This window comes from Hippichthys cyanospilos, chromosome 19 (assembly GCF_059441005.1).
Source record: "Hippichthys cyanospilos isolate Australia breed blue-spotted pipefish chromosome 19, RoL_Hcya_1.0, whole genome shotgun sequence".
In the NCBI taxonomy this organism is placed as follows: Eukaryota; Metazoa; Chordata; class Actinopteri; order Syngnathiformes; family Syngnathidae; genus Hippichthys; species Hippichthys cyanospilos.
In genome coordinates, this window is record NC_142387.1 from 12,150,161 (window position 1) to 12,176,269 (window position 26,109).

The following is a 26,109-nucleotide window of genomic DNA, read 5'->3' on the forward strand; positions in this document are numbered from 1 at the left end:
ACGAATCCTGCCGTTATCTAGACCCGGATGAAGTGGACGAGTGCCTCCGAGTGGAAATCGCAGGCGCTTCCTCCGACAGTGAGACGGATGAAAAATGGAGGACGATATTTTCTTCTTCCATCAACAAAGAAGACGACGACTCATACCTGGACAGTCTCCAGTTAAGCGCACAGGAGCTTTTCGTGCAGAAAGTAGAAGTGATCGAATCGGAAGACCAAGATAACGATCACTATGACGAAGTCCAGCTCGACGTTCCTGAAACCGAAGAACCGCTAGAACCGCCGGACACCTCGTCCTGTCCGACACCCCCGCAAGATGATGTGAAATCTATCTCGTCAAGCCTCCAAGGTCTGTCCAAAATCTCTGAAGACGAAAACGAAAACGGGAAGGATGATAGTCACAACGCTCAGGAACAATCCTCCCAGAACGCATCAGATCCAAACAGGAAGCTCCCCAAAGACTTCTGCGTGATCCAAGAGACCACCAGTGAGAACGTCAGCACGGAGCACGTTGACTTCCAGCTGGCTCGCAAACAATGGCGAGCCATGGAAGAACAAACCAAAAACCGTGTTCTCGCGCCTTCAACCAGGCAACCCAGTTTCAACTGCAGCCACAGTTGCATGTACACGCCGGTCCGAAACATCGACCGAACAAACAGGAAATCTCGAGATCTGGAAAGCTTGACTCTGATCGGGGATTACGCCCACACTCAATTCAGCCCGTGTTCGGAAGATTCCGGCTTGGACGATTCCAGTTACAGATCTCCCAACGATGACTTTGAAACACCGGTCGAAAGGGAGATTCGCATAGCCGTGGAACGGGAGGAGAAATTCAGAAGGGAGAGAGGTCTTTCCTCCATGGGCAAGTCCGCAGACGCTCAGTTCGGCGCCCCGTCACAAGGAATCCCCAGATCCGTCAGCACCCCGCTGACACCGTCCTTCATCATCACCTCCTCTCCCACAAAGGAACCCTTAAAAAACGAAACAAACGTGATCATTCTCGACCCGGGTAGCGAATTCGATTCCGAAACCGGGCGCGGGGAATGGTGCTCCGAGGACAGCGGGTCCAATCTGATCATTTTAGAGACGTCCAATCTGATCATCCGCAGCGCGTCCGAGTTCTCCCTCAACAAAGCCTGCGAGCCCCAGGAGAAGATGTTCCTGAGCAATCCCTTTTTTAAGCTACGTTCGAGAAGCACCATGTCGCTGGTGGATGAGGAGATACAAATGGTGAAGCAAAGGGAAGAAGAACTTAGGAAAGAGAGGGCAAATCTTTACGGAAAAGGCAGGCTCGCTGAGAAACGGATGTTGTCCAATAACGTGGGGACCTTGTCCTTGGATAATCCAGGTATGTGTCTAGAAATGATCAAAAATTGTGTATTTGCATTCAAAAACAAACTTTGCTCTTTTTTTTTTAGCTTGTTTGCCGATGAAGTGCAAATCTTCACCGTCATCGCCGATGAAAACTCCCAAGATGGATCGCTCCACTTTATCCTGCGATCACAGGGTAAGATTGAGAAAAGAATAATATATAGGACCCCCGGACTACGACGTCTCTGCCTTACGTTTTTTTTTTCACCTTAAGCCGTGGACCGTACATTTTTTGTCCCCTCTTTACACCATTTCTTTCGCCTTAAGCCGTGGACCGTACATTTTTTGTCCCCTCTTTACACCATTGCTTTCGCCTTGCGACACATCCAACATGGCGGTCAGTGTGCGTGCGTGACCACCATGTTGGATGTGTCTGCGCTCCTACTGTTTACGTCCCTACAATGCTGGTCCGCTATTGGTCGGCGTCACCATCAAAATGGCCTCAGACCATAAATAACGTATTTATTGTGTATTTTTCTGCTTAATTCAAACTCGAATGGGTTAGCCATGCGTCCCAAGATTGCTAGTGATGTTAAAGGGAGAAGTAAGAAGATGATTTTTGCGGAAACTAAGCTGGAGATAATCAAGAAATACGAAGAAGGCTAAGCTAGCCTAGTCTAGGCTAGGCTACCCTCACTATTGAATATAGCCATAAGTCGCTCAAAGGTAAATAAATCCTTTACATATTTTTCATTTACGATGTTATTTAATTGTATACATGTATATCATAAATGCGTGTCACTCACTATACTATTTTGATACCAATATTTAATATTTATATACAATTTTTATGTTTTTACCAATTAGCTATTTAACATTGGTTTGGATTGCCCGCCATACGGCGAATCCATGTGACGATCCCAACCGCGGAACGAATTAATGTCGTAAACCGGGGGCCCACTGTAATCTCTATTCCTTTCATTTTGGGATGATCCATTTGAACTCATTCACTACCAATGACGGCTTTACACGTTAAATGCCCGTTTTACTGGGCTGACAGTGAGAACATTCATTCGTTCACTGCCACTGAGACGTCAAAAAATCCATTTTAACATTCACTGCCATTTACAGCCACAGATGTCAAAGATCCGTTCGTTCATTGCCATAGACGGCTATTGACGTCAAAGATCCGTTTTAACTCATTCACTGCAATTGCAGCTATAGATGCCCAAAATTTGTTTTTATGGTGCTAAAGTTAAATAAATTACCTCATTCACTGTCATTGATGGCTATGGTCGTCAAATATCCATTTCAACTCATTCACTGCCATTGACGGCTATGCACGTCAAGTATCCATTTCAACTTGGTCATTGCAATCAATGGGTATATATGTCTAAATTTCATATAAATTGGGCTGGCAGTGAATAATTGAAGTCATTCGCTGCCACTGACGCCCATAGACGTCAAAGACCCATTTTTACAAATTATTTACTGGATTTTTTATGCCTATAACTGTTAATGATAGTGAATGGGTCAAGATTACACTAACCAACAAAATGTAAAAAAAAAAAAGGGTTTGTCAATAATGTCAACTCTGATTTGAACATAAAAACATTTGTCTTTGTCAGTTTCCAGATGGCTGCACCACAGGAAGACGCAAAAGCGCCATGGCGCTGCGCTGGGAAGCGGGCGAGTTTACGAAAACCGACTAACCAGAAGAAGACATCGATCGTGATAAAACGCCGTGTTGCCAAACTTCATCGGATTTTGTGCTATCAAATCAATGTTTGAGTATCGCTTTGGGCTAAATGCAAAATAGTTCAAATGTTTGTTGCTGCATTCCGCTGGAAATAGTCTACAGAACGCTTTAATAATCGTGCAATATTCTTGGACGGCTACTAGCCAAGTCTAGGAAAAATAAACCGCTAAAGCAATTGAATTTCAGCAATTTCTGTCGATATTATTTAATTCCTCTTACCAGTTTCGTTTTTTATGTTGAAAAAAGTATTGGGCCAACCAACCTTTTGCATTTGTTTGTATATTGTTTATTAATTGTTTTTCCTTTCCAATGCAAACAGCTGACGATTTTTGCTACATTTGTCATGTGGCTTTTGTACGACGACATTTCACAAAACAATTTTGCGGAAATATGAGGGAATGTAAGACAAATGTATCGTTGAATTCAGTCTTTGTTCAACCACGGTTGATACCTTAAATGTGAAACATATTTATTGACATATTTTGGTGTTGCTATCATATATGCTAACAGGGCAAATGCCGCATTCTGTGTGTATCTCTTATAAACGTAAAGATAAGCAAAAACGATACTACAAAGGGTTTACTCAAATGTGCCATGATGTTGTTTTTTTATTTATTTTTTTAATGTCCAAAGAATGAATATATCATATGATGTGTATATACATATTTATATAAATGAATCAATAGGTAAATATCAAAACGAAAAGCACTTAAAGGAGAGTTCAAAGTGAATTACGGTTGTCGCAAACAGGGTTGTGCAGCTGGGCGCTTGAAAGTGGCAGATCTTCACCTAGCCTAGCTGTCAAGTCACGAGAAACGAAACGTGAGTAATTATGACGAAAAAGAAAACAAATGCCACATCCTGGTGAAATTCAAAGCCATTTTCCTGAAATTGTTTACTATGTTTTTGAAATTCGTACAAGCAATTAAAAAAACTTCTCATTTATCTACAGGGAAGCTTCGGTTTTCGATACACACCATGGAAATGTTTTTGTCGCTATTGTGTTTTTCCAAAAAGAGCAAGCTTGGTGTTTTTTTGGCCTTAGTGTCAACTTCGTGTTGTTTTACATGTCATGTTGATACGTTGTTTGAACGGTGCACATTTCACAAATTGCTTGCTTACGTTTGAACATCTCGTTAATGTTTCCTGCTAAAGTTTTTACTGGGCAATGCTTGGAAATTCTCATTATTGCCAATGCAATTGAGATATTTGTGCAACAATAAAACCTTCTAAAAATCAAGCTGGGGTTTATTGGATCCTGAAGATCTTCAAAGAGGTTTTATTTTGTCTTGATTTAGTCTTTTTTCTCTTGGATTTAGAAGATCTTGAAGTCCTAAACATTTTTCAGTCCATTAAATAAGCTCAAAGAATTATTTTTTTTTTATTTATATTATGATTTCATCAGATTTTTAAAATCTATAAGCCTTTTTAACTTAGCAATCAAGTGTGGCTGAAGCTATGCGAGATCAATGTTTATACTTCGATATTTTAAAATGTGAATCACTCAAAATTGATACACCAAAAGTCAACAAGTAAGAAATGTATAACTGCGCTATTAGCAAAACAAAACAACAATTGGTTTGACTTTGACAGGGATCATTGTCTTATAAAACTCCATAGATAACACAAGTGGTCTGAGAACGGAACCCTGTAGAACTCCTTTTGAAACAGAAAAATTAAATGAAAACAATCCGGCGAAATTTAGCAATTTTAAGCAAAATGTATCGCTAGCCAGGTGTATTTTCAGCCTCGTATATTTATCATCCTGCCAACACCCATGTAGATATATTCCCAACCCATCCCACGTACGCTATTAACAGTGAAACCAAATCTAATCCCGTCGGAATCCCGCTGAGATCAAATTATCCTTGGCAGTCCCCATAAATCATCAGATGGATGCAATTTAGCTGCAGGCAATCGTAAGGGAAACCTGGAAGTTGAACAATATGAGAAGTGCGTGAACTTCACTTTTACTTTCCAGTTTTTTTACATTCGCATTTAGTATTTGCTTAGTCAAATTATGCAAATATGAAGAGGCAATTTTCAAAGGCTAAATCATTTCTTTAATTCTGCTACTCTTCTGCCACCGTCTGGCCATAAAAATAAACGAGCTGCTGTTGCCATGACAACAGCCGTCTGTTAGCTGATGAGGAGGAAATCGTTCAAATCAAACAAAAAAAAAAAGGAGGAATTGTTAACTGCATTATATTAGCAACATAAAAATGACTCAATAATCAAACGTGAGGAATTGTAACAATTTCAGTTAATTTAATCTGAGTTTTTATACATCTGAAGGTCAGTCACTTCACAACATATACAGTAGGGTGTACAAAGATGTACTACCTACACGGAATCATCTCGTTACTAGTCGGTAGGTTATTTATGGGTAGAGATCACAAAATACGCCAGCTGAAATGAAGAAAAACAGTTGAGCGTACAATGTTGAGTTAGCAGAAAGGAAAATTGTTCGGAAGTTGCAGAGTACGGATTTAAAATTTTGAACTTCTACGGAGCCCTTCAGGTACCAGGGTATGATCAAAAATATTTGCTAAAGTGAACCCATGGTTCAGTCATTTGTGCTACAATTGAGTAATCTGTACCCCACAGTTTACTCACTTGGAAAGAAATTACAAAACTGTCCACATATTGTAGACTGTGAGAACAGATGAGCAAAATGCGGGAAGGAAAAATCACAAAATTGTGGCAACGGATTAGCAAAATAAGGGAAGAGATCTCTAAAATGTGGAAACAGATGACTAAATTGTAGCTAGGGATTCATAACCTGTGGGAACAGATTACTAAACTGTGGGGACAGTTTAATAAACTGTGGGTACAGATTAGTAAATTTTGGGTCCAGATTAGGAAATTGAGGGAACAGATTACTAAACTGTGGGAATTGATTAGTAAATTTTTGGTCCAGATTAGTACATTTTGGGTCCAGATTAGTAAACTGTGGGAATAGATTACTAAATTTTGGGTTCAGATTAGTACATTTTGGGTCCAGATTGGTAAACTGTGGGAACAGATTAATAAACTGTTGGAACAGATTAGTCAATTTTGGGTTCAGATTAGTAAATTTTGGGTCCAGATTGGTAAACTGTGGGAACAGATTACTAAACTATTGGAATAGATTAGTAAATTTTGGGTTCAGATTACTAAATTTGGGGTCCATATCAGTAAACCTTGGGTCCAGATTAGTCAATTTTGGGTCCAGATTAGTAAATTGTAGGAATAGATTACTAAATTTTGGGTTCAGATTAGTAAATTTTGTGTCCAGATTGTTAAACTGTGGGAACAGATTACTAAACTGTTGGAACAGATTAGTAAATTTTGGGTTCAGATTACTAAATTTGGGGTTCATATCAGTAAACCTTGGGTCCAGATTAGTAAATTTTGGGTCCAGAGTAGTAAATTGAGGGAACAGATTACCAAATTGTGGGAACAGATTAGTAAATTGAGGGAACAGAATAATAAACTGTGGGTACAGATTAGTAAATTTTGAGTCCAGATTAGTATATTTTGGGCCCATATTAGTAAAATTTGGGAACAGATGACTAAACTGTGGGTACAGATTAGCAAAAAAAAACATTTCCTCAAACCTAGCACCAAAGTGGCTCCCTAAACGTTTACCAATAAAGTAGTCTGACTAACAATCTCTAAAAATGAGGTAAACGCGGGAAATACCCCTAAATACTCTTCTCTTATTCATCTACTATTTTTTTTTCTTCCTGCACAGAAAAAAAAATCTCCAGTTTCCCTTTGGTATAACTTGAATAGAACGTCAATAAAAAAACAAAATCATCTGGCACTTGAACAGTTGGCATCAAGCAAAAACACATCATAGTGGAAACACCACATCGCGGAAAAAAGACATTTTTTGACGAGTAGCAGGGAGCAGCACAGTTAGGAGTCCCAAATTCCAGTTAGTACCAGACTTTGTTAATAGTCCAAATTTCCCGTCGTTTTTCGCCTATATCCATCCTCTTCTTGTTTTCTTGAGCGTATTATTTCCTAAAGGGTGTCAGTCTGCTGATATTGTGCCAGAAGGTGGAGGCTTTGCGCTTGGGTTCTTCCAGCATGAAGACGTGCTGTTGCGATAAAGCCGTGGGGAGGGACGGGTGTTTCTGTCTCAGGAGTAAGTCGTAGTAGGGTCTGCTCACCGCTGAGGGAATGCAGATGAGAAATAATAGGACTTTTTTTTTTTGGAACAATCAGAAGGGCAGTTAGCATCTTGTGGGTCGTCGTTTGATACCTTTGAGTTTTCCCGATAGACAGCTTCTGCAGGCGTTCAGGATTGCTTGTTTTTTCTGGTCTTCAGTGATGGTAAAACCTTTGGGGGAAAACAAAGAGAAAAAACGTTTAAGATGGCTACCAAATTTTCTGTGTATATTACGTATATCTTGTGTGTGAGATGTTTGATTGGTCAATCGGTTCTCAAATGGAGGCAAGTGAGATTTTAGCAGGGTTTCTGCAGGTACTGGAAAGTCAATTTTAAATGATAGGAAGAGTAAAGTTGTCTTTTCAAATGAAAAGCAAATCAATTGGAACAAGCAACCTTTTTGCGCAGTTGCGTTGTCATATCTCGGGCTGCAGCTATTGAGTATTTTTGGTCTTTGGATCAGCAAATCAAACGTGATGCTGTTTAGTGCTGTTTTCAATGCGAATTAGGGAAAGGAAAACATAAGTTACAGGAAAAGTAACACTTTCTTTTCTAATTCTGAGCAAATAAATTGGAAAATGAAGCGACTCATTGCTCACCGCAGCTGTTGAGAAGATTTGCTATTTGGATCAGGAAATACAATTTAATGCTTTTTAATGATGTTTTTAAAATAACTTTGTGACAGGAAATTTATAATTACATCTTTAAAACGTGAGCAAATCAACTGCAACATGAGACAATGTTATGGTAAATTGTGTAAAGTGTCTCAGGCTGTAGCTATTGAATATTGTCAGTGTTTGGATCAGCAAATCGAATTTAATCTTTTTTTTCGTGCTGTTTCTAATGCAATTTAGTGACAGGGAATATTCTTTTTTCTTTTCAAATTTCGAGCAAATTAATTGGAACATGGAGCGACATTGCTAAATTGTGTTAGTGTCTATTTTCCTATTTGGATCAGCAAATCAAATTTGATGCATTACAGTGGTGTTTTGAATGCAACTCATTGACGGAAAAACACATTATGGGGAAGATGTAATTTTCTTTTCAAATCAAGAGTAAATTAATTGGCACATGAGGTGACTTTTTGCTGAATTGTGTTAGTGTCTCAGGCTGCAGCTGTCCAAGTATTTTTGTTTTATGTGTCAGCAAATCGAATTGAATGCGCTTTAGGTCTGTTTTTAATTCATCTTAGTGACAGGAACACATTGTTGAGAAATCAAGAGCAAATTAACTGGAACATGAAACAACTTGTGCACTCTAGCCGGTTTTATTTATGCTATGTCCCTAACAACTTTATTATTTGTTATAGTTTTTTATAGCATCAAGGTATCAAAATATCAAATTTGATGCCAGGACAGGAACGGATTCTCTTGCTTTTCAAATTAAGAGCAAATTAATTGGAACATGAAGCAACATACAGTGTCATATTGCCTTTTTTGTCAGGAGTCACCACTTTAAATGGGTGTGGCCTATTCAGTGACATCAGGAACAAATGTAAGTGTTTGAGGGTTTAACTTTGTGCACAAAAGACACCAAAAACTGTAACACATCCCACCTGTCTCCCGGTCGGTCTGGACCCGCCTCCTCTCTTCGGCGAACGCTCGGAGCCAGCGCTGCTTCAATTCGGACTTCTTGGCACACAGGAGATGGACCTCATCGCCGGAAAGCGAACGTAGCTTCAGCGTGTTTTTTACGCTGATGTTAAAATGGTTCTCCTTGCCGTCCTCCACATCTATGACCTCCATGCGGTCCATGTCCAGACGACCTTTATAATATAGCATGTCCCGGCGCAAGAGATCCTATGATGATTCATCAAAAAAAAAAAAAAAAAAAAATCAAATTTTATCTTGTGTGTAGCACGTTTGAATCAGTATCGGATAACCGGTATCGGACCTTTTTGCAGTACACGATCTGATGGTCAAATAGGAAAAACATTCTCTGTTGACTCCTGGCGTGTGGTAGAGACAATTTGGTCAACTCTCCTGAGAAAATGAGGTCAGAGCTTCTGCTTAAAATATCTGCACCCTGCACAGAAAAAAATGGGTGAATTAAAAGATATAAAATGATTTTTTTTTTTTTTTTCGGGAATTATCCTGAGCCGCGTACCTCCCAGCCCTCGATGGAACTCTGCCATCGGGCGATCTTCTCGATATTCTCAAGTCGCCGTTTCCTCTCGTTGATGAGCCTGGCCACGTTCTTCATTGCATTGAGGGCGGCCTCCACATCTTCGTACTCCCTAAAAAATCATGCCACAAAATCTGTAACCTCAAATCTGATTTTTTTTAGCAGCTTTTATGGAACAAATCTGACTTTCGAAACGCGCTATAGGGTCAAAGGTCAAATATGTACACGTTCACGGTCTGGAATCCTTACTGAATTCCGTTTCCGACGATATGTCAATTGTGTAATTTGGCCCAGTAGTTTCCGAGATATAAGGGTTCAAAGGAAGGTGGCCACGCCCATTTTTGGGGCGAAAATTTCAGAAATTTGCTGGGGCGTAGCTGCCAAACTCTCGCTTCGATCGACGTGAAATTTTAGGTTTTGTGTCGCACCGTCACGATCGACAAGCACACCGAGTTCAATCAAAATCGGCTTGATTCAAATCGAGCCCGAGTCAAAGGTCAAATATATAAATGTCCATGTATGGAATCCTTGCTGAAATCCGTTTCCAACAGTACGGTATAAAGGTTGCCACGCCCCTTTTTGCTGAAAATGTCGGGAATTCGACATGGTGTAGAACCCAATCTCCAGCTCCGATTAACTTGTTGCGTCATCATTATCAGCAAGTACACCGTTTGATCAAAATCTGCTAGGTTAAAATTTGGAATGGATCAAAGGTATATATATATACAGGTATAAATATACACAGTATGGAATCCTTGCTAAATTCAGTTTCCAATGATACCTCATTTGTGCAGATTGGTCCAGTAATTTCTGAGATATAAGGGTCCAAAGGAAGGTGGCCACGCCCCTTTTTTCTGAAAATTTCATAAAATCGATGGGGCACGGCTCCCAAAATCCTGCTCCGATTGCCTTGAAATTTTAGATTTCGCGTGGCACCATCACTATCAACTAGTACACCAATTTTCATCCAAATCGGCATGGTTAAATTTGAGCATGTCATCAATATTTATGTCTGTTAGCCACACCCTTTGTTTAAAACTTCAGAAATTCGATTGGGCGTGGCTCCAAAACCCCCGCTCCCATTGACTTGAAATTTTCGGTTTTGTGCTACAACATCACTATCAACAAGCACACCGAGTTTCATCGAAATCGTCCGGGTTAAAATTCGGCGTGGGTCAAAGGTCAAATCTATACATTGTGGACTGTTTTAACTGTTTGTCGTCACCTGTGCTGCGGGTTGGTATATTTGAGCAGCTCTGCTAGCTGCAAGGGATACTTGCAGATCTTCTGAACCGGCGTGAGCAAGAAGCCATCCAGAGAAATATCTATCATCTTCTGGAGAAGTCGGCAGGCCTCGAAGAAGAACACGTACTTGCTGACCTTTATGAGCAAGGACAGCTGGATGCAGGCGTTGGGGTGATTGTTGCAGTACTCGGAGTAGATCTGAAAATTTACTTGCTGGACGCAAAATGGACAGGTGAAAAGTTAGAGGTGGAACATCAGCTAAAATTTCATTTGGTCCGGGCTCACATGTTCAAGGAAGCAGCATCCGATTTCGCTAAGATGAGGTTGCTCCTTGTTGTATTTCTTTTCGAGGATCTTGAGGAACTTTCTCTGGAACTTGTAGATCTCTTCCACGTTGCCGAAGATGGTACGAAGCTGCTCCTCCGTGAACATGTCCGTCCTTTTGCGACATTGTTTGATATAACCCTACGGGGGAAAAAAAACAAAGAACGGATCAGAATTGGTGTCTGAAATCCATCCAGCTGAGTCAAAGCTGACCTCGCAGATGTCTTTAAGGTGCTTGATGTAATCTCGCTCCGTGCTCATGATCTCCTTGATGACGTTGGCCCTCATCTGCTCCTTGCCTGGCAATCCGGGTCCTAAGAACAAACCAAGTTGGAGCCAGTCTTTGCTTCTCGTGGACTGGTCCACCTCCAGGAGGGACTGAAAGTCCTCTGTGGGCTCATCCTGGTTCACACGCAACTACAGAGGGATGGAAGAACATTTGATTGTTAACTATGGGGTACCCCAGGGCTCTGTACTAAGGCCCAGCCTATTCTTCTGTGTCCACTACTTTCCAAGAAAAAAAATGAGCCTCAAAATAGTTTTCTATATAAATACAAAAGTAAAACACGTCTAAGACTTTTGAAAAATCCGTTTTTGTGATTGAAGGAGGTAAAGGTTACATCACTCACCCGAACAAAACAAGCGGGAAACCATCCCTCGTTATCGATGATACGACCCCACCACCACTCCTTGTTGGTGGCGTCCACAACTTCGATGACGTCGCCGGCCTTAAAGCCCAGCTCCTGGTCATCCATGGTGACGTGATCCCACAGCGCCTCCGCGTACACCACGCTGCCGTCGCTGATCAGCTGCGTGCAAGCCAAACCGTTTTGATTTCGCCGATTAATCGGCCGCCACATTTAACGGTGGGAGATTTTAACTGGCTGTATCGGAAAATCACGAAAGCATGAAATTTACATGCATCGGGTAGTCGTCGGGGGCGGTAGGGCTGTCTTTTCAAATTAAGAGCAAATGAATTGGAACAGGAAGCAAGTCTCGTAAATGGTAAAAAAAGTATTTCATAGTCATCGCAAAAAAAATACTACCAAAACAAACAGCTTCAAATTGTTATTTTTTTTTATTGTTGAAAGACATGAAAACAAATTTGAAATCAATATAGTATTCACCTCCAACATGTACAGTGACGTATGACACAAAAAAAGTGAGCCAGTAAGCACAAGTGAGCCCAAGACTGGTTAGTAAACAAACGACAGCATATCTCCGAAACTTTTCAAATAATTTGCAGCGATTCATCCATGTAAGAAAATGCGTCTTAGAAAATGTCGTTTCTGATTTCGCTTGGTAAATAATAAGACAGTGAGGCTTGTTTTGGCAGGATTTCTTTTGAGGTGTGTCAGAAAAATTCCAGGACTGGTTGTCACGTGTGCGGGTTTTGAATTTTTTTTTTTTACACACCTGTCCTGGAACTTTTCTGACACACCTTTTGGTTATAGTTACATTTTGTCACATTAGCAAAAGGCGGGACAGACATAGGCAGAGAAATTGCTCATTAGCAAAAAAATAAGCAAAGCGATAAAATGATTATGATACACACCACAAGATGGCAGCAAAGCATTACTTTTGTCTAAAAGAAACAACGCTTTAATATTTAGCGTTACCTTGAGATGGGAGTGCCTGGAATTTTTATTCAATACAAAATCTGAGGCATCGGTAGGATTTTTTGTTTTTGTTTTGGCATAGTAAACATTTGAAGTGCACTTCAGACCCCCACCACGAGATGATTTTCTATTTTTCTAATTTGTTATTTCTACCAAAACAACCAAAACTAGTATCAGCTGCCATAGTGCGTACCCATACTTTGGAATAATAAGGTAGGGTATCAACTTGATACCGATATTTGGTATCGACCGGATACCTGGCTTTATTTCAAGTTACCGAACCAATATCAATATTTGGCATCGACCCGATATGTGGCCCCATTACAAGTTATCGAGCCGATACCTGATACGGATCGCTTGGTATTGGTCTTGTTTCAAGGCAATGGGCCGATACCAATACTTGATATCAGCCCGATACCAGTTCTCGTTTCAAGTTATCGGCCCAACATTTACATTTGGTATCGGCCCGATGTGTGGTCTCATTTTCAAAGTATCGTCAACCGATACTTGATACTAGCGCGATATCTGGCCCCATGACAAGGTAACAAGCCGATACCAATACTTCATCTGCTTTATGTGGCCTTATTTTAGGTGCACCGCTGACAATTGGTATCCACCCACTACATTACCACCACTACCATTACCACTACCCCACATTGATGCTTGGTCTTGCTGCGATGCGTGGCCTCATTTTCAAAGTATCAGTCAGATACCAGCACTTGATATCGGCGCGATACATGGCCTAATTTTGATGTACCGGCATGATTCCAAAATGCAGCCTTATTTTAAGGCATCATCCCAATACTTGCTATCGACCTGATACATGGCCTTATTTGACGGTAGCGAACTGATACCAAGTTTGAGATATCGGTACTCACCCACCTCTAGTAGTTACTCTTTTTTTCAACAGTAAACAAATTAAACTCATATCTCAAGGCAACGCTGAAATTCCATGGCACAAAGTAGTCACAAGATCCTGCCAAAGCACTATTTTTGTCTTAATGAAGCTCCTCAACTCACAGCACGGTGCCAAAGTAACACTTTGTTTTATAAATGCTTTGGCCTGGGCACAAAAACAGCAAATCGGTGATTTTTTTTTTTTTTTTTTTTCAAGCAAATAACAGTGAACAGGTTTGAATGCAATGGTTCCATTTTTTTTAAGCTCATAGCATATTTTTGCTTTAAAACCGCACTTTTTTTTTTAGCAGCTCCGAACATTATGAATGGGAAAAAAAAAATGTAAACGATATTGAATGTTTTCCGGTGAAAACGTTACACGTATAGGCAAATAGTAGGCCGGGATGTCCAAACTTCTACCTCATCTTCATTCTTTCCTGCCATTTGGGCCCGGCCATCAGTCCAAAACGGCGCCGTCCTTTCCCGCGGAGACATTCTCAATTGGTCTTAGCGAAGACATGAGGCGCGGTTGTCGTTCCTCACTGGAAAGCCAGCAGGAACATGAGCACCACGTTGATGATGATGAGCAGCATCATGATGAAGAAGACCACCACTTTTTGCGTCTCTGGCGGGAGGTTGCAGCGTAGCACGGTGTTGACCAAGCCCATCCTCTGCCTGCTCCATCTTCCGGAACCGCCGCCCCGAGCCATCAGTTCCGCGCGGTCCTCCTCCTCCACTTTGGGGGCTCCACACCTCCTCCGCCTGTTGGCCCTCAGCACCGATCCCCCGCACCACACGGCGTCCTCGGGCCCCCCGTCCGGTCCGCGGGTCCTCCCCCCGTCGCTTGTGGCCGATGCCTCCGGTTCTTCTCCTCCTGCCACTTTGACGACGTTGACTGGAGCCCCGGCCTGCTCGTGGAGGCTCGCTGGGAAAATGCGTGCCGTGGAGCTATTTACGACTCGGGAGCAGCCCCTCCTTTTCGCTCTCTCCTCGCACGGCTTTTCCTCTTCAGAATATCAACCGCATTTTGGATGTCGATGCTCATATCTCCTCTTATTGTCCATCATGCGTCCGTCTCCTTGCTTTTGTCGGCCAGTTCTTTCCCCATCTCCCCAAAGGATGCTCCGAGGTCTGTCTGAGCCCTCCAGAATCGCCCTTTTTCCTTTTTTTTTTTTTTTTTGCCTTGCCGTCCTTTCTTTTTCTGCGCACACCCTTGCAGAGGCAGCAGCCAATCAGGACGGAGCGCACGACATCATACATTGGATACCAAAACGGCTGAGGCTGCGCCTTAGCAACCTCCGAAGAGGAGAGGTGGGAGTGGGGGTGGGTTGTTGGGCAGAGAGCCATATAAATGCGGGCTAGCATAGAAGATAGCTGAACAATAACCTGGATCTTGAAGGAAATTGCACATGTGCGACGGGGCGTCATTAAAAAAAAAAATTGACACACCCCATGGAGCTTGTTAACACTTGGAACAACTGGCAAGTACGACGAAAATTATAGAGAAATATAACCCAATGAAATCACGCTAATTGCTAAGTATGTTAGCTTGACGACAGGGTGGACACTTTGCTAATGTTAGCATTTTATGAGAACATAGTGGACCACTTTGATATGAAAGCAAATGACACACCACATTGAAGTTGTTAAAACTCCTAACAGTTGGGAAGTACGGCTAAAAATAGAGAAAACTATAGCCAAACGAAAACATGCTAACAGCTCACTGTTAGCTTGACAACAGGGTGGACACTTGCTAATGTTAGCATTTTATGAAAACATAATAGATCCCTTTGAGTTTGACAGTCCTCCCTTGTTTCAGACTTCTGACAGATTTTTAATCAATGAATATTTTGTTATGACTATTCTGTTTCAAATTTGAAAAACTTTAATTTTGTGAGGAAAAAAATGTTATAAAATGCTGCAGATTTCGCAAAAAGGAATATGCAGATATAACATAATGCATTGCAAGAAATAAAACACTCCCTGCAGCAAAATTAAAGCTTTCCTAGAACTTTCAGTTCTTGGTTTGAAGCCTTTTGTCACATACATGTCCCACAATGCATAGCAAGAACTTTACATCATGGGAGTCAGGCTAAGCCACTCAATGAAGTCAGTGAAAGGCTTGCAAATGTCATAAGTTGTCCGCTAGCGCCCCCCGGTGGTTTGGGGCTCTGAACACAAATATTTCTATAACAACCTGTTGGCTTGCAAAAATGCAAAAATTGGTGGAAATGCACAATACAACATCGGGTTTTCAATGTGTCCAAAATTACAGTACTTCCAATTTTTAATGGCAGTAAATGAGCCCGACATGGGCTAAATTTGAATTCTGCAGGGTGTACCTGCATTTAGAAGGGAGGGCAGGGCGACACATTGAAAGTTGACATGTTTTGACAATCTATGGAATATTTTAGTCTGTGTTTTTTTTGTTGTTGTTGCTTTTCCTTTAATATCACACATAAAAAACATCTAAAATCCCGAGTTGGGTCAATTTCCCCCAGGGGTATGTGCAAAATGTAATAAGCCTGGTTAAAATGATTTGTCTGCTCATTAAACACGTTCTGGACAATAAAAATATATATTTATTATGATTTAGTATCATTAAAATCACTTTTTAGATGCACGATGGAGACTTTTAAAATGATCCGAAAATACCTCATTGACAGCTAGCTGTTCTCCACCGCCTCCTCCCGGATGTCCAAAACAGTGAACAGAACTGCAGTACTCTTCATACAAGAGGTCTTCCTCACTGCCCAGCTCTTCTCCAGATCTGGACTTTTGGGAGGCCCCGTCAGGCAGAGGCGCTGCAGAGCGAAATGGGGTCAACGGGGACAAAAGGGGGAAAAAAAAAGGGCAAATTACAGTTCGATTAAATGTGTGCTACATATCAAAAATAGAATGTACTGTTTGTTATGTTGGGTTTGATGAGACTCCTTTTGTTCCTCATGTTACCAAAAAATGCTACAAGTCTTATTTGAAATTACTAGAAAGCTAGGATTGTTTTTGGACAATTAGCATAGAAGCTAACATAGCTAGCACGTCCTTCTTAGGCATAAATTCAAGAATTAGCATTGATTTTTAAGACCAATAACTTAGAACTCTGTTTTTGTAATGAGTGATACCAAAATAAAAATAATCAATTTTATGAAGCTAGGATTGTTTTTTACCCGTTAGCATAGCCGCTAACACAAATAGCACGTCCTTCCTACGCAGGTATTCAAGCATTAGCATTTATTTTTAACTCAATATCTTAAAACCCAAATACAGTACTGTGAATAGAGTAACACTAAAATGATAACGATCAAATTTTATAGATCTCGGATTCTTTTGAACCAGCTAGCATAGCCATAATTTCCTTCTTCAGCAGAAATTCGGGTATTAGCATTGGTTTTAAGACAAATTACTTCAAATCTGTTCCTGTACTTAGAGTAATACCAAAATTATAAAGACCATACTTTATAAAGCTAGGATTGTTTTTGACCAGTTAGCATAGCGGTTAAAACACGTAGCATGTCCTGCTTCAGCGGAAATTCAAGCATTAGAATTTATTTTAAGCCCAATAACTTCAAAGTAGAGCAAAACCAGAATAAAAAAAAAATCATTATCTGAAGCTAGGATTGTTTTAGACCAGTTAGCATAGCAGCTAACACAGGTAGCATCTCCTTCTTAAACAGAAATTCAAGAATTAGCAGTGATGTTCAGCCAAATAACGTAACCCTGATTAATGTTGTTAAAGTAATCCTAAAGTAATAATATTAAACGTTAATAAAATATTATTAAGAAAGGATACTTTTTGACCAATTAGCATAGCGGCTAGCATAGCTAGTATGTCCTTAAGCAGAAATTCAAGCATAAGTACTGATTTTCAGCCTAATATCTTAACTAATCAGAGTAATACTAACATAAAAATGATCAAATTAGATTATTCTTGCATAAGATTTATTTCATGATATTTTGAAATGTTATTTTTTCAGGTATTTGAGTATCACAGTTGCACCAAAGAATAAAATCTACGCTGCCGTATTACAAAATATCTCATTTTTTTTAAAAAATGACTGGAAAAATGAGATTATATGCCGGGTCCAAGACTGCAAAGAATTTATGGCTGGATATTGTGTTCCAAATAAGAAGGGCGATCTAATTTTGCAAAGCTATTATTGTGTTTTATCACGAGCATCGGATGAAACGCCTGCGCTTGGTGGCTACCTATCAAAGAAGCTAAAAATAATCTGGCTGTCACGCCTCATCAGAGCCATCACCAACAAATGCCTACACTTGCAGCAAAAGGTGTGGCAAACATTTTTTGTAACACTTTTTCGATCATATTTTGCTGGTTTGCTGGTTTTTTTTGTTAATTATAATTTGTTTACATTTTTTTAAACCGCATTTTTTAATTTTATTTTTATTTTAATTGTATGTTTTTAGCTTTATGATTTTATTTTTGTTTTTGTTTCATACTGTGTTTTTTTTACATGTTTTTTCATTTTTGTTTTTTATAAGTTTTTGGTAAATTATACTTCCTTTTTGAATTCACATTTCATGTATTGTTTTTAAAAAAAATTACTGTTTATGTTTATGTTTATTGGTCATCATACTGTGAGTTCATTTTTTTCAAGTTATTATATGTGCTTTTTTATTGTTTTCTTCATGTTTGTTATATTTGTTATATATGCTTATTTTTCATTATGTATTTCATGTATTGCTTTTCATTATTTTATTGCATTATCTTCATTTGCTTTGTGTTTTGTCTGATGTCTGTGTTCATTTTTTGTTTATGCATTTTACCATTTTATGTACTGTGTTAATCCATTTTTCGTAGTATTTTGTCCATTTCTCCCTTTGTTATTTCTTTTGTGGTATTTTTGATCTATTTGATCATTTTTGTTTCTTACACCTTCATTCATTATGTTTCTTTTTTATTCAATGTTATTTCTTTTCATTGGGTGTTCATTTTTTGCCTTTGATATTTTTTCATTTATCATACATACATTTGTCTCAGGTTTGGGTTTCTTTTCTAATTTATTATATTATAATGAATGTATACATTATATTCTTTATCATTTTTGTTGAATAGACTTTGTGGTTTATTGTTTATTATGCTGCATTTCTCATATTTTTCAATTATTATTCCTATTTTTGTTTATTATTTCTTTTAATTAAAAAAAAAAAATCACCAAAAAAAAAATGTGAGAAAGCCAGGCAGCGAAAAGTGAATCACGTTGTAGCGAGGGAACACTGCATTGCAATTCAATTAGTTTTCAATACGCTTGGTTTGTGGTATATGAGAGCAAAATAATCAATCCCTATAGATGCAATGTGATGAATGGGTCAAAACAGCGATTGTGAAACCATTCATACGATTCATAATCGATTATTAAAAAAGATTATGGAATATGAACAGTGTATGAACTGCTGCCCCAGTAAGTTCAAACTTTTTTTTTTTTTTTCCGCACACACTCCGGGCTCTGCTTCTGAAAGTCGAGGCAAGCAATCCACGCGGAAGAAGAGGCGGCCGAACGCCGGCGGGAAGCACTCTCGACCCGCTGAGCAAAAAAATGAGCTGGTAGAAAATGGAAGCTTGCAATATTACATGCAACAATTGCAGATAGTTCGTGTGCATTGACTCAAAAAGTATTTTGGCTTACTGAAGAATTTAGAGCACCATAATTCATAGAAGTACAAAAGCAAAAATATTTATAGTCATTCTGTCAGATTCTCTATGTTTTATAACTCTGTTTTTTATGACGGCTTTTTTAATGTTTCGAACAGTGGTTCTCAACATGTTTTTTTTGTGATGTGCCCCTCTGCAAAATATGTTTTTAAACAAGTAAAACTTCACCAGTGCAAAGAATTTTTTGGGTTAAAAATAATAAATGTCACCAGTGTCTGATTTATAAAATTTAGAACCATTCAAACTTCATTTATGTTGGTCCACGAAAAAATAATCAACATAAAGTGTCCTCTTTTGGATCATAGAAGAGATATATTATCAATGATATCAAAAAGAAAAAAACGTAATTATTAATCAATATTTTTCCACATAAATAATCAACATAAAGTGTCAGACCTGTTCTTAAAAACAAACAATTATGAATAAAAAATTGTCCACAAAAAATATTCAACATTAAACATCCTATTTTGGGATTAAAGTAGACATCTGTTCAAAAAAAATAATAATAATAATTTAATGATTAATAAATATTTGTCCACAAAAAATAATCAACATAAAGTGTCAGACCTGTTCTAAAAAAAACAATTATGAATGCATGTTTTTCCACAGAAAAGTATTCAAATTAAAGTGTCCCTTTTTTGGATCAGAGTAATTATTCATTCACAAAAATAAATAATTTAATTATTAATAAATATTTCTCCACAAAAAATAATCAACATAAAGTGTCAGACCTGTTCTCAAAAAGAAACAATTATGAATAAATATTTTTTCACAGAAAAGTATTCAAATTAAAGTGTCCCCTTTTTGGATCAAAACAACAATTTGTTCACAAAAATAAAGCATTAACTTAATGATTAATAAACATTTGTCCATAAAAAAAGAATCAACATAAAGTGTCAAACCTGTTCTCAATAAGAAATAATTATGAATAAATATTTGTCCACAAAAAAATATTCAACGTAAAGTGTCCTCTTTTGGGATCATAGTAAAGATGTGTTGACAAAAATAGAGCATTAATTTGACAGGTGACGAGCGGTGGCACATGACAAGTTGGGTGGAACCTTTCTAGTATGAGGGAGAATCTGCCTTTTTAAAATAACAAAATAGAACAACCTGAACATAAAATTTGTTTTATGAATTTTTATTTTCCCGAATCACTTAAATCCCTCAAAAACAATTTTTAAAGGATTTCTCCATGTTTATTTTCTATTTTTGTTTAAATTTTGAGTTCCCCTTGGAGTTCCTCCAACTACCCCCAGGGGTACCCCCATTTGAGAAGCATTTTTGTAGAACGTTTTAATTATTGTTTCAGAAAGCAAACTTCCACGCTGTAATCATCATGAGATTCATTCGTACTCGGGCACAAAGTCAGCAAGGATAAACGGCTATTCTACGATGACCTATATCCTGGAGAGCCTTGTGACTTCTTTTTTATCTGATTGATGCTTTTAGACATGCTTCCCTTCCATCCCTCTCGTTTCAACGAGGAAATTGTTTTCATGAGGAGGAGGCATGGAGGCTACTTCTTGTTCCTTTCAAACTTTGAAAGCGGGTTTCAAATTTTCCAAAAGGCACGTTTGGCGTACAAAATAACACAAACGAACACCATGCCTACAGATGAATATGGCGGTCAACTCGATGCGCGTCGAAGGAAAGTCTTATCGTAATCAGAACATCGAAGATAACACATTAATTCGTCGATAGCATCAAGCTAGCAGATTTTCTAGCTAGCGAGTCTGTTGTGTTTCCTTAATGCGAGACTAAACTTATGTAGCTATTTTCATATGTATACTGTAGTTCCTCAGATGTAAGACGCACCTGTGTGTTGCGCGTTGAAGGAAAGTCTTATCGTAATCAGAACATCGGAGATAACACATTAATTCGTCAATAGCATCAAGCTAGCAGACTTTCTAGCTAGATAGTCTGTTGTGTTTCCTTAATGCGAGACTAAACGTACGTAGCTATTTTCGTATGTATACTGTACTTCCTCAAATGTAAGACGCACCTGTGTGTTGCGCATTGAAGGAAAGTCTTATCGTAATCAGAACATCGAAGATAACACATTAATTTGTCAATAGCATCAAGCTAGCAGATTTTCTAGCTAGCGAGTCTGTTGTGCTTTCTTAATGCGAGACTGAAAGTATGCAGCTATTTTCACATGTATACCGTAGTTCCTCAAATGTAAGACGCACCTGTATGTTGGACGCACCCTTAATTTTGGCGTCAAATTCTATTTTCTATGATACCATGTATAAGAGGCACAAGGGTTAGGGTTAAGGGTAGGGTTAGAATTAACATTTTGGCAACAATGTAATACTACAACAAAAAACAATAAATTTCATCTTCCTAAACTTGTCATATTTTCTTGTATTCATGTCCATAAATTATGTATTTGTTACGCGTTAAGTGTGTTTTGGATTTCCCACATTGTGAGCGGTCAGTGAACGCCTCGCCACTGCAATGTTGAATGTTTTTCCTTCCCGTCGCTTTATTGGAATAGTTAATACTGTCTTTTAAATTACGTTGTCATTATTTTCGCGGTGAAAGTCCTGCATCAAGAATATAGCGGTATCAGTATCGGCGACGACTTCATACTTGTCCTCAGATTGGTATCGGTCTCAAAAACTGTCATTGAACCTCCGTAGTCACTCTATTAATATTACTACCGTTCCATAAAATTTCAAAGCAGGGATGTCAAACATATGGCCCGAGGCCCAGTTCGGGCTCGTGAATAGTTTTAATCCGGCCCGCGAGATGACTTTGTAAAGTATAAAAATCAATGAAAAAAATTGAAATGTTTTATGTTTTATTAATGTAATTAACATACAGGTATCGGCGTAAACAAAAGTGGTATCGAAGGTGTTAAATGGCAGTGAGATGATTTTGTTTTTCGACTTCTGCGTCTTGGAACGATAAACACGAGTCGACCAACCGAACTAAGTTTGACCTCCTATCAATCAAGCGTAGCCTGTGACATGCAATTTGACCTCTGACCCCAAACTACTCCCTGCCAGTTTCCATATGAAATCATAAGTTCCCAACAAATATCAAAGACGTCGTCCCCGTCCGTCGATTCCTACAAAAACTTGACGACGTGTCAACCTGTTGCCACATTTTGACGTCAGAAAGGAGAATGACGCGAAGTTTCCGATGGGGAGATTTACCTGTGGTGGAGTGGAGACTCTCCAAGCTCCAGTAGCGAGACAGGACCCCCCTCAAAGTGCCGCTCAGGCTCCCATCAAAGCCCCTGATGCACCCCCCGATCCCAAGACCGGCGTCCACCGCGCTGTCCAGAAATCCGCTGGTCATGGACGGCGACGCGCCCGAGCCGCTACCGCAAGTGTCCTTGGGCAGGGGCGCGATCCCTTCCGAGCTGTGGTGGGTCCGCATTTGGATGCGCGGGCCGATTTGGGAAACAAACGGGCGTTTATTGCGCAAGGGCGAGCTAAGCTTCAGCCGTCGTCTTGATTTTGCTTTCTACTCCCGTGCAAGAGTTCCGCCAAAGCCATCCTCGCCGTTTATCCGTCTCTCTCTCTCTCTCTCTCTCTCTCTCCTCCCTCCACCCTGTTTGCACACTGCACTCTCTCACTCCCCTCTTGTCTCATTCTCCTCCTGTACGGCATGACATCACCGGGGGGATTCACAAGGGGGTTTGTGAGGCTCGATTATGTCAATGGCTGGCAATCGCATGTGCATGTGCGGACATGGAGAGCAGCGCTGGTGGCGGCTGGTGCACTATTCTCAAGGGACACACACATATATAAATGGATATATAAAGGGCTGAAATTTATGTTCGTTTCAATGGTAATGTGCCGGTTATTTGCATGATAACTCAATGAATAGAATAAAAAATATGCACGCTTTCATTTCATGGCATGATGTCATTTCTTATGATAACGCAAAAGAAAACATAGATATAATGGGCAAAAATGGGCAAAAAATGTTGTTTTCCAAAGCCAAAGTACATTTTTGAATTTTGATTCAACACGATAATATATGTGTGTATACGGTATATTAATCCATATAGTACTGTACTGTATATAAACAGAGATCCATAATTATGTTTATTTCTGTATATATTTATTTGTTAATTTGCTTCTAATATTGATGATACTTGACGTTGCAGAAATTTCTTACACTACACACAAACACGTGCATGTAAAAAACTAAACTAACAGTTCTAGCAGAAATACTGCATACATATATATATATATATATATATATATATATATATATATATAATATATATATATAGATACACAGTGTGTGTGTGTGTGTGTGTGTGTGTGTTTACAGTATATGGTTCTGTAGGTAAACAGATATATATGATATATAAATGATCCATAACTATGTTTATTTCTGTATTTATTTGTGAATTTGCTAGATTCTAATATTGAATAATATTGAAAAACCAACAATTGCAGCACTTAAATATGTATATACACAAATGTTTGATAATTTGCTAGATTCTAATACTACTGAAGTGACCCTATGGAAATTTCAATCCTGTATACAAACACTTCTTATTTAAAAGATGATTTTGAACACTTCCACAAGCCCAAATTTTCAGCGTGTCCATTCGCATTTTTGTGATCTGATAAACGCATGATGAGATACTTACCAAAATGTGAAATGTGTCTTCTCCATCCCAGACAATCCAGGCCAACTGGAGTGCTTTGTGAAAAAACGTGGTCCTTGAGGGACAACCTTCCGAACGCCTTCTTGGGTCCGGCGTTAACTCTGGTTTTAGCCTGTCGGAATGAAAAACACGTTTGTCCGAAATTCCCTCTGCGATTTAAGCATGATTTTTACCTTGGAATGAGAAGCTCCAGATGTCTTTGCACTTTGTACATTGAGACGATTTTCCCGGATTATTTCCGTGACTTGATTGCTGGATTTCAAAGCTCCAGTAGAATTGTCTGAGTTCTTCTTCTCAGCCTTTTGGTTTCTTCTTCTTTGGTAGTGCTGAAACGATAACGATTTGATCCTCCGGGTTTGATTCCATAGCGCGGGATCAACCTTGATGTCCTCGAGAGCATTGAGACCGTCCTCCAACTCGTCGCCAAAATCTGAAGCGGAGTTTCCGGAACGGCTTCGGGATCCGGATGCCGAATCTTCTTCTGTGGTTTTCTGGTTCTGTTTGAAGACGTTGTCGCCCAAGCCACAATCTTTGAATAGTGGAGGTGGATTTTGGAGAGATTCTTTGGGCTGACGGGATAAAAAGACGCGAGTGAGATTAGTCTTGAGAATGCGTACACATGACTCAAGAATGATGAGCTGACTCCAGAAAATTGACTTTGAAACACCTTGTTATCCAGTACGTACATCTTTTATTAGTTTGTTAGTAATTAAATCCAAAAACGACATCATTTATTTCCATAAAAGCTTATTGGGCCAATAAGAGTTCTCCACGTGGACAAAAAAGTGAAGGTTGAGTTCCACTGCATGGGCCCACGTCATCCAGCTGCATCCACAAGCTTCTAGTGCAACCTTGTTGCCTAGCAACATGGCAGACGGACATGTTCGGGATGATTTTGCATTGCTTGGTAGTTTTGAAACCTGCTTTATTTATTTGACACTGTAAAGGCTGTGGAGTTGCTTTTGTTGTATAAAAGCTACTATACTAGGACAATAAGGACATTCTATTCCATTCTATTCTATTCTATTCTATTCTATTCTTGAATATCTGTGTTTGTCCATCAGTTCTCAAATCACGTGAAATTTTTACCTGCATGTATCAGCAAACCTAAAGTAATGCTTTTAATGGCGTGACAAGGACGGTTCAGTTTTCCTTTCAAATTAAGAGCAAATGAATTGGAACGTGAAGAAATGTATTGCAAAATTGTGTCATAGTGACTCAGATATAAAATCTTATATGGTTTTGTGTTGGTAGGTTTTAAACAGATGTGTATTGTTGTTGAAGATGCGTTAATGATTTTTGCCCAACCCAAAAAATTTGAGGATCAGTTTACCGTATTTTTTGGACATTTTAGACTTTTTGCAAACTTTTTAGTTTTATTTGGGGGGTTTTCCAGTACTCGATGTTTTTACTATTTTCTTTTCTTTTAAAGCACACTTTAGATGAGTGCTATTTAAGTATGCTCCTTTTTTGTGTGCACTTTTTTTATTGCGTGCTTCTTTTCTGCATGCTTTTTTATTGTGTGCTTCCTTTTTCTTGCAAGCTCTTTTTTATTGTTTACTTTTTTGCGTGCTTTTTTATTGTGTGATTCTTGTTTTTGCATGCTATATTTTTGTGTGCCTTTTTTCTTGTGCGCTCCACTCTTGTAAAGTGTTTTTTGTATGCAATTACCTTTTTTTGTTTGAGTATTAGTGTTTTGTTTGTGTGATTTGCACTTCAGGGCCATCGTACATTTGTAAATATGCAAATAAGGGATAAAAATTATATAAAAGTATGGTCAACCTGACATTGGTCAAACCTTATCTGGAAATTATTTCAAAGCTAATAAAAAGTGCATGTTTTAAACGTTTGAAATAATAATAACACTTTCTGGTAATTTTACAAATGACTGTGAAAGTTATAGGCTAAAATAATTGATTAGATGAAATAATAAAAATAAAAAAATGGACTTACTTTTCTGTGTATCAAAGTGCAGGCTGTATCCAACACCAAAAAGTAAAAGTGAGAAGAAAACCAGCTCAGCACTGCTCCCATTTTTCATCTCACACTTGACTTCCACAAACAAGAAAAAAATCAGAGGGAATCCAACTTTTCTTTCTCACGAGGTGCCGTTCCATTAATTCTCCACATTTTAATGAACGATCCCCTTCCTCTTCCTCCACAAGGCGAAAAGGAAAAACGTGTCTCTCCATGGTAATTCTGTGATCCTCCTACAGCGGCTTAATCCATCCTGAAAAGACATGTCCACTGTGATCTCGGTGATTATGAGGACACACACTAAGATGCCTTGCTATAAATACAGAGCCGTAAAGTCGTGGAGGGCATTAACTAGCCGTCCCATTGAGAAAAAAAAAAAAAAACA

The 26,109-nt window shown here is 39.0% G+C and overlaps 2 protein-coding genes across 3 annotated transcripts in view; one reads left to right on the forward strand and one right to left on the reverse strand.

Annotated features, from left to right (window-relative positions):
• LOC148407930 (uncharacterized) overlaps positions 1 to 4,309 on the forward strand; it is a 21,105-nt gene extending 16,796 nt beyond the window's left edge. Inside the window, exons 6-8 of the mRNA XM_088402276.1 lie at positions 1 to 1,347; positions 1,418 to 1,506; positions 2,939 to 4,309. The exon at positions 1 to 1,347 is cut by the window's left edge and continues 724 nt beyond it. Of these exons, the coding sequence (XP_088258402.1) occupies positions 1 to 1,347; positions 1,418 to 1,506; positions 2,939 to 3,022 (1,520 nt within the window). The 3' untranslated portion in view covers positions 3,023 to 4,309. The remainder of the gene's footprint in view (positions 1,348 to 1,417; positions 1,507 to 2,938) is intronic.
• A 1,006-nt stretch (positions 4,310 to 5,315) lies between these two features.
• arhgef4 (Rho guanine nucleotide exchange factor 4) lies at positions 5,316 to 26,078 on the reverse strand. Of its 2 annotated transcripts, XM_088401757.1 has the most exons (13): positions 25,701 to 26,078; positions 23,921 to 24,316; positions 23,730 to 23,859; positions 16,093 to 16,241; positions 11,551 to 11,730; positions 11,135 to 11,338; positions 10,883 to 11,062; positions 10,578 to 10,810; positions 9,335 to 9,464; positions 9,122 to 9,253; positions 8,784 to 9,027; positions 7,322 to 7,399; positions 5,316 to 7,231 (listed from the first exon to the last, which is right to left on the reverse strand). In XM_088401757.1, the coding sequence occupies exons 1-13, from the start codon at positions 25,779 to 25,781 to the stop codon at positions 7,074 to 7,076; spliced, it is 2,295 nt and encodes a 764-aa protein (XP_088257883.1). In that variant the 5' UTR covers positions 25,782 to 26,078; the 3' UTR covers positions 5,316 to 7,073. The 2 variants fall into 2 exon arrangements, with proteins under 2 accessions (XP_088257883.1, XP_088257884.1); XM_088401758.1 differs by lacking the exons at positions 23,730 to 23,859; positions 23,921 to 24,316; positions 25,701 to 26,078 and adding an exon at positions 22,273 to 22,642.
• Positions 26,079 to 26,109: the final 31 nt, after the last annotated feature.

What these genes read in the sequence shown, in the direction of transcription:
- arhgef4 (XM_088401757.1), bottom strand. Translation starts at nt 25,781, where the DNA reads ATGGGAGCAGTGCTGAGCTGGTTTTCTTCTCACTTTTACTTTTTGGTG. An exon ending in CTGGAGCTTCTCATTCCAAG is followed by an intron (nt 23,860 to 23,920) that starts GTAAAAATCATG and finishes TCATTCCGACAG; the next exon opens with GCTAAAACCAGAGTTAACGC. An exon ending in AACAGCTAGCTGTCAATGAG is followed by an intron (nt 11,731 to 16,092) that starts GTATTTTCGGAT and finishes GCTTGCACGCAG; the next exon opens with CTGATCAGCGACGGCAGCGT.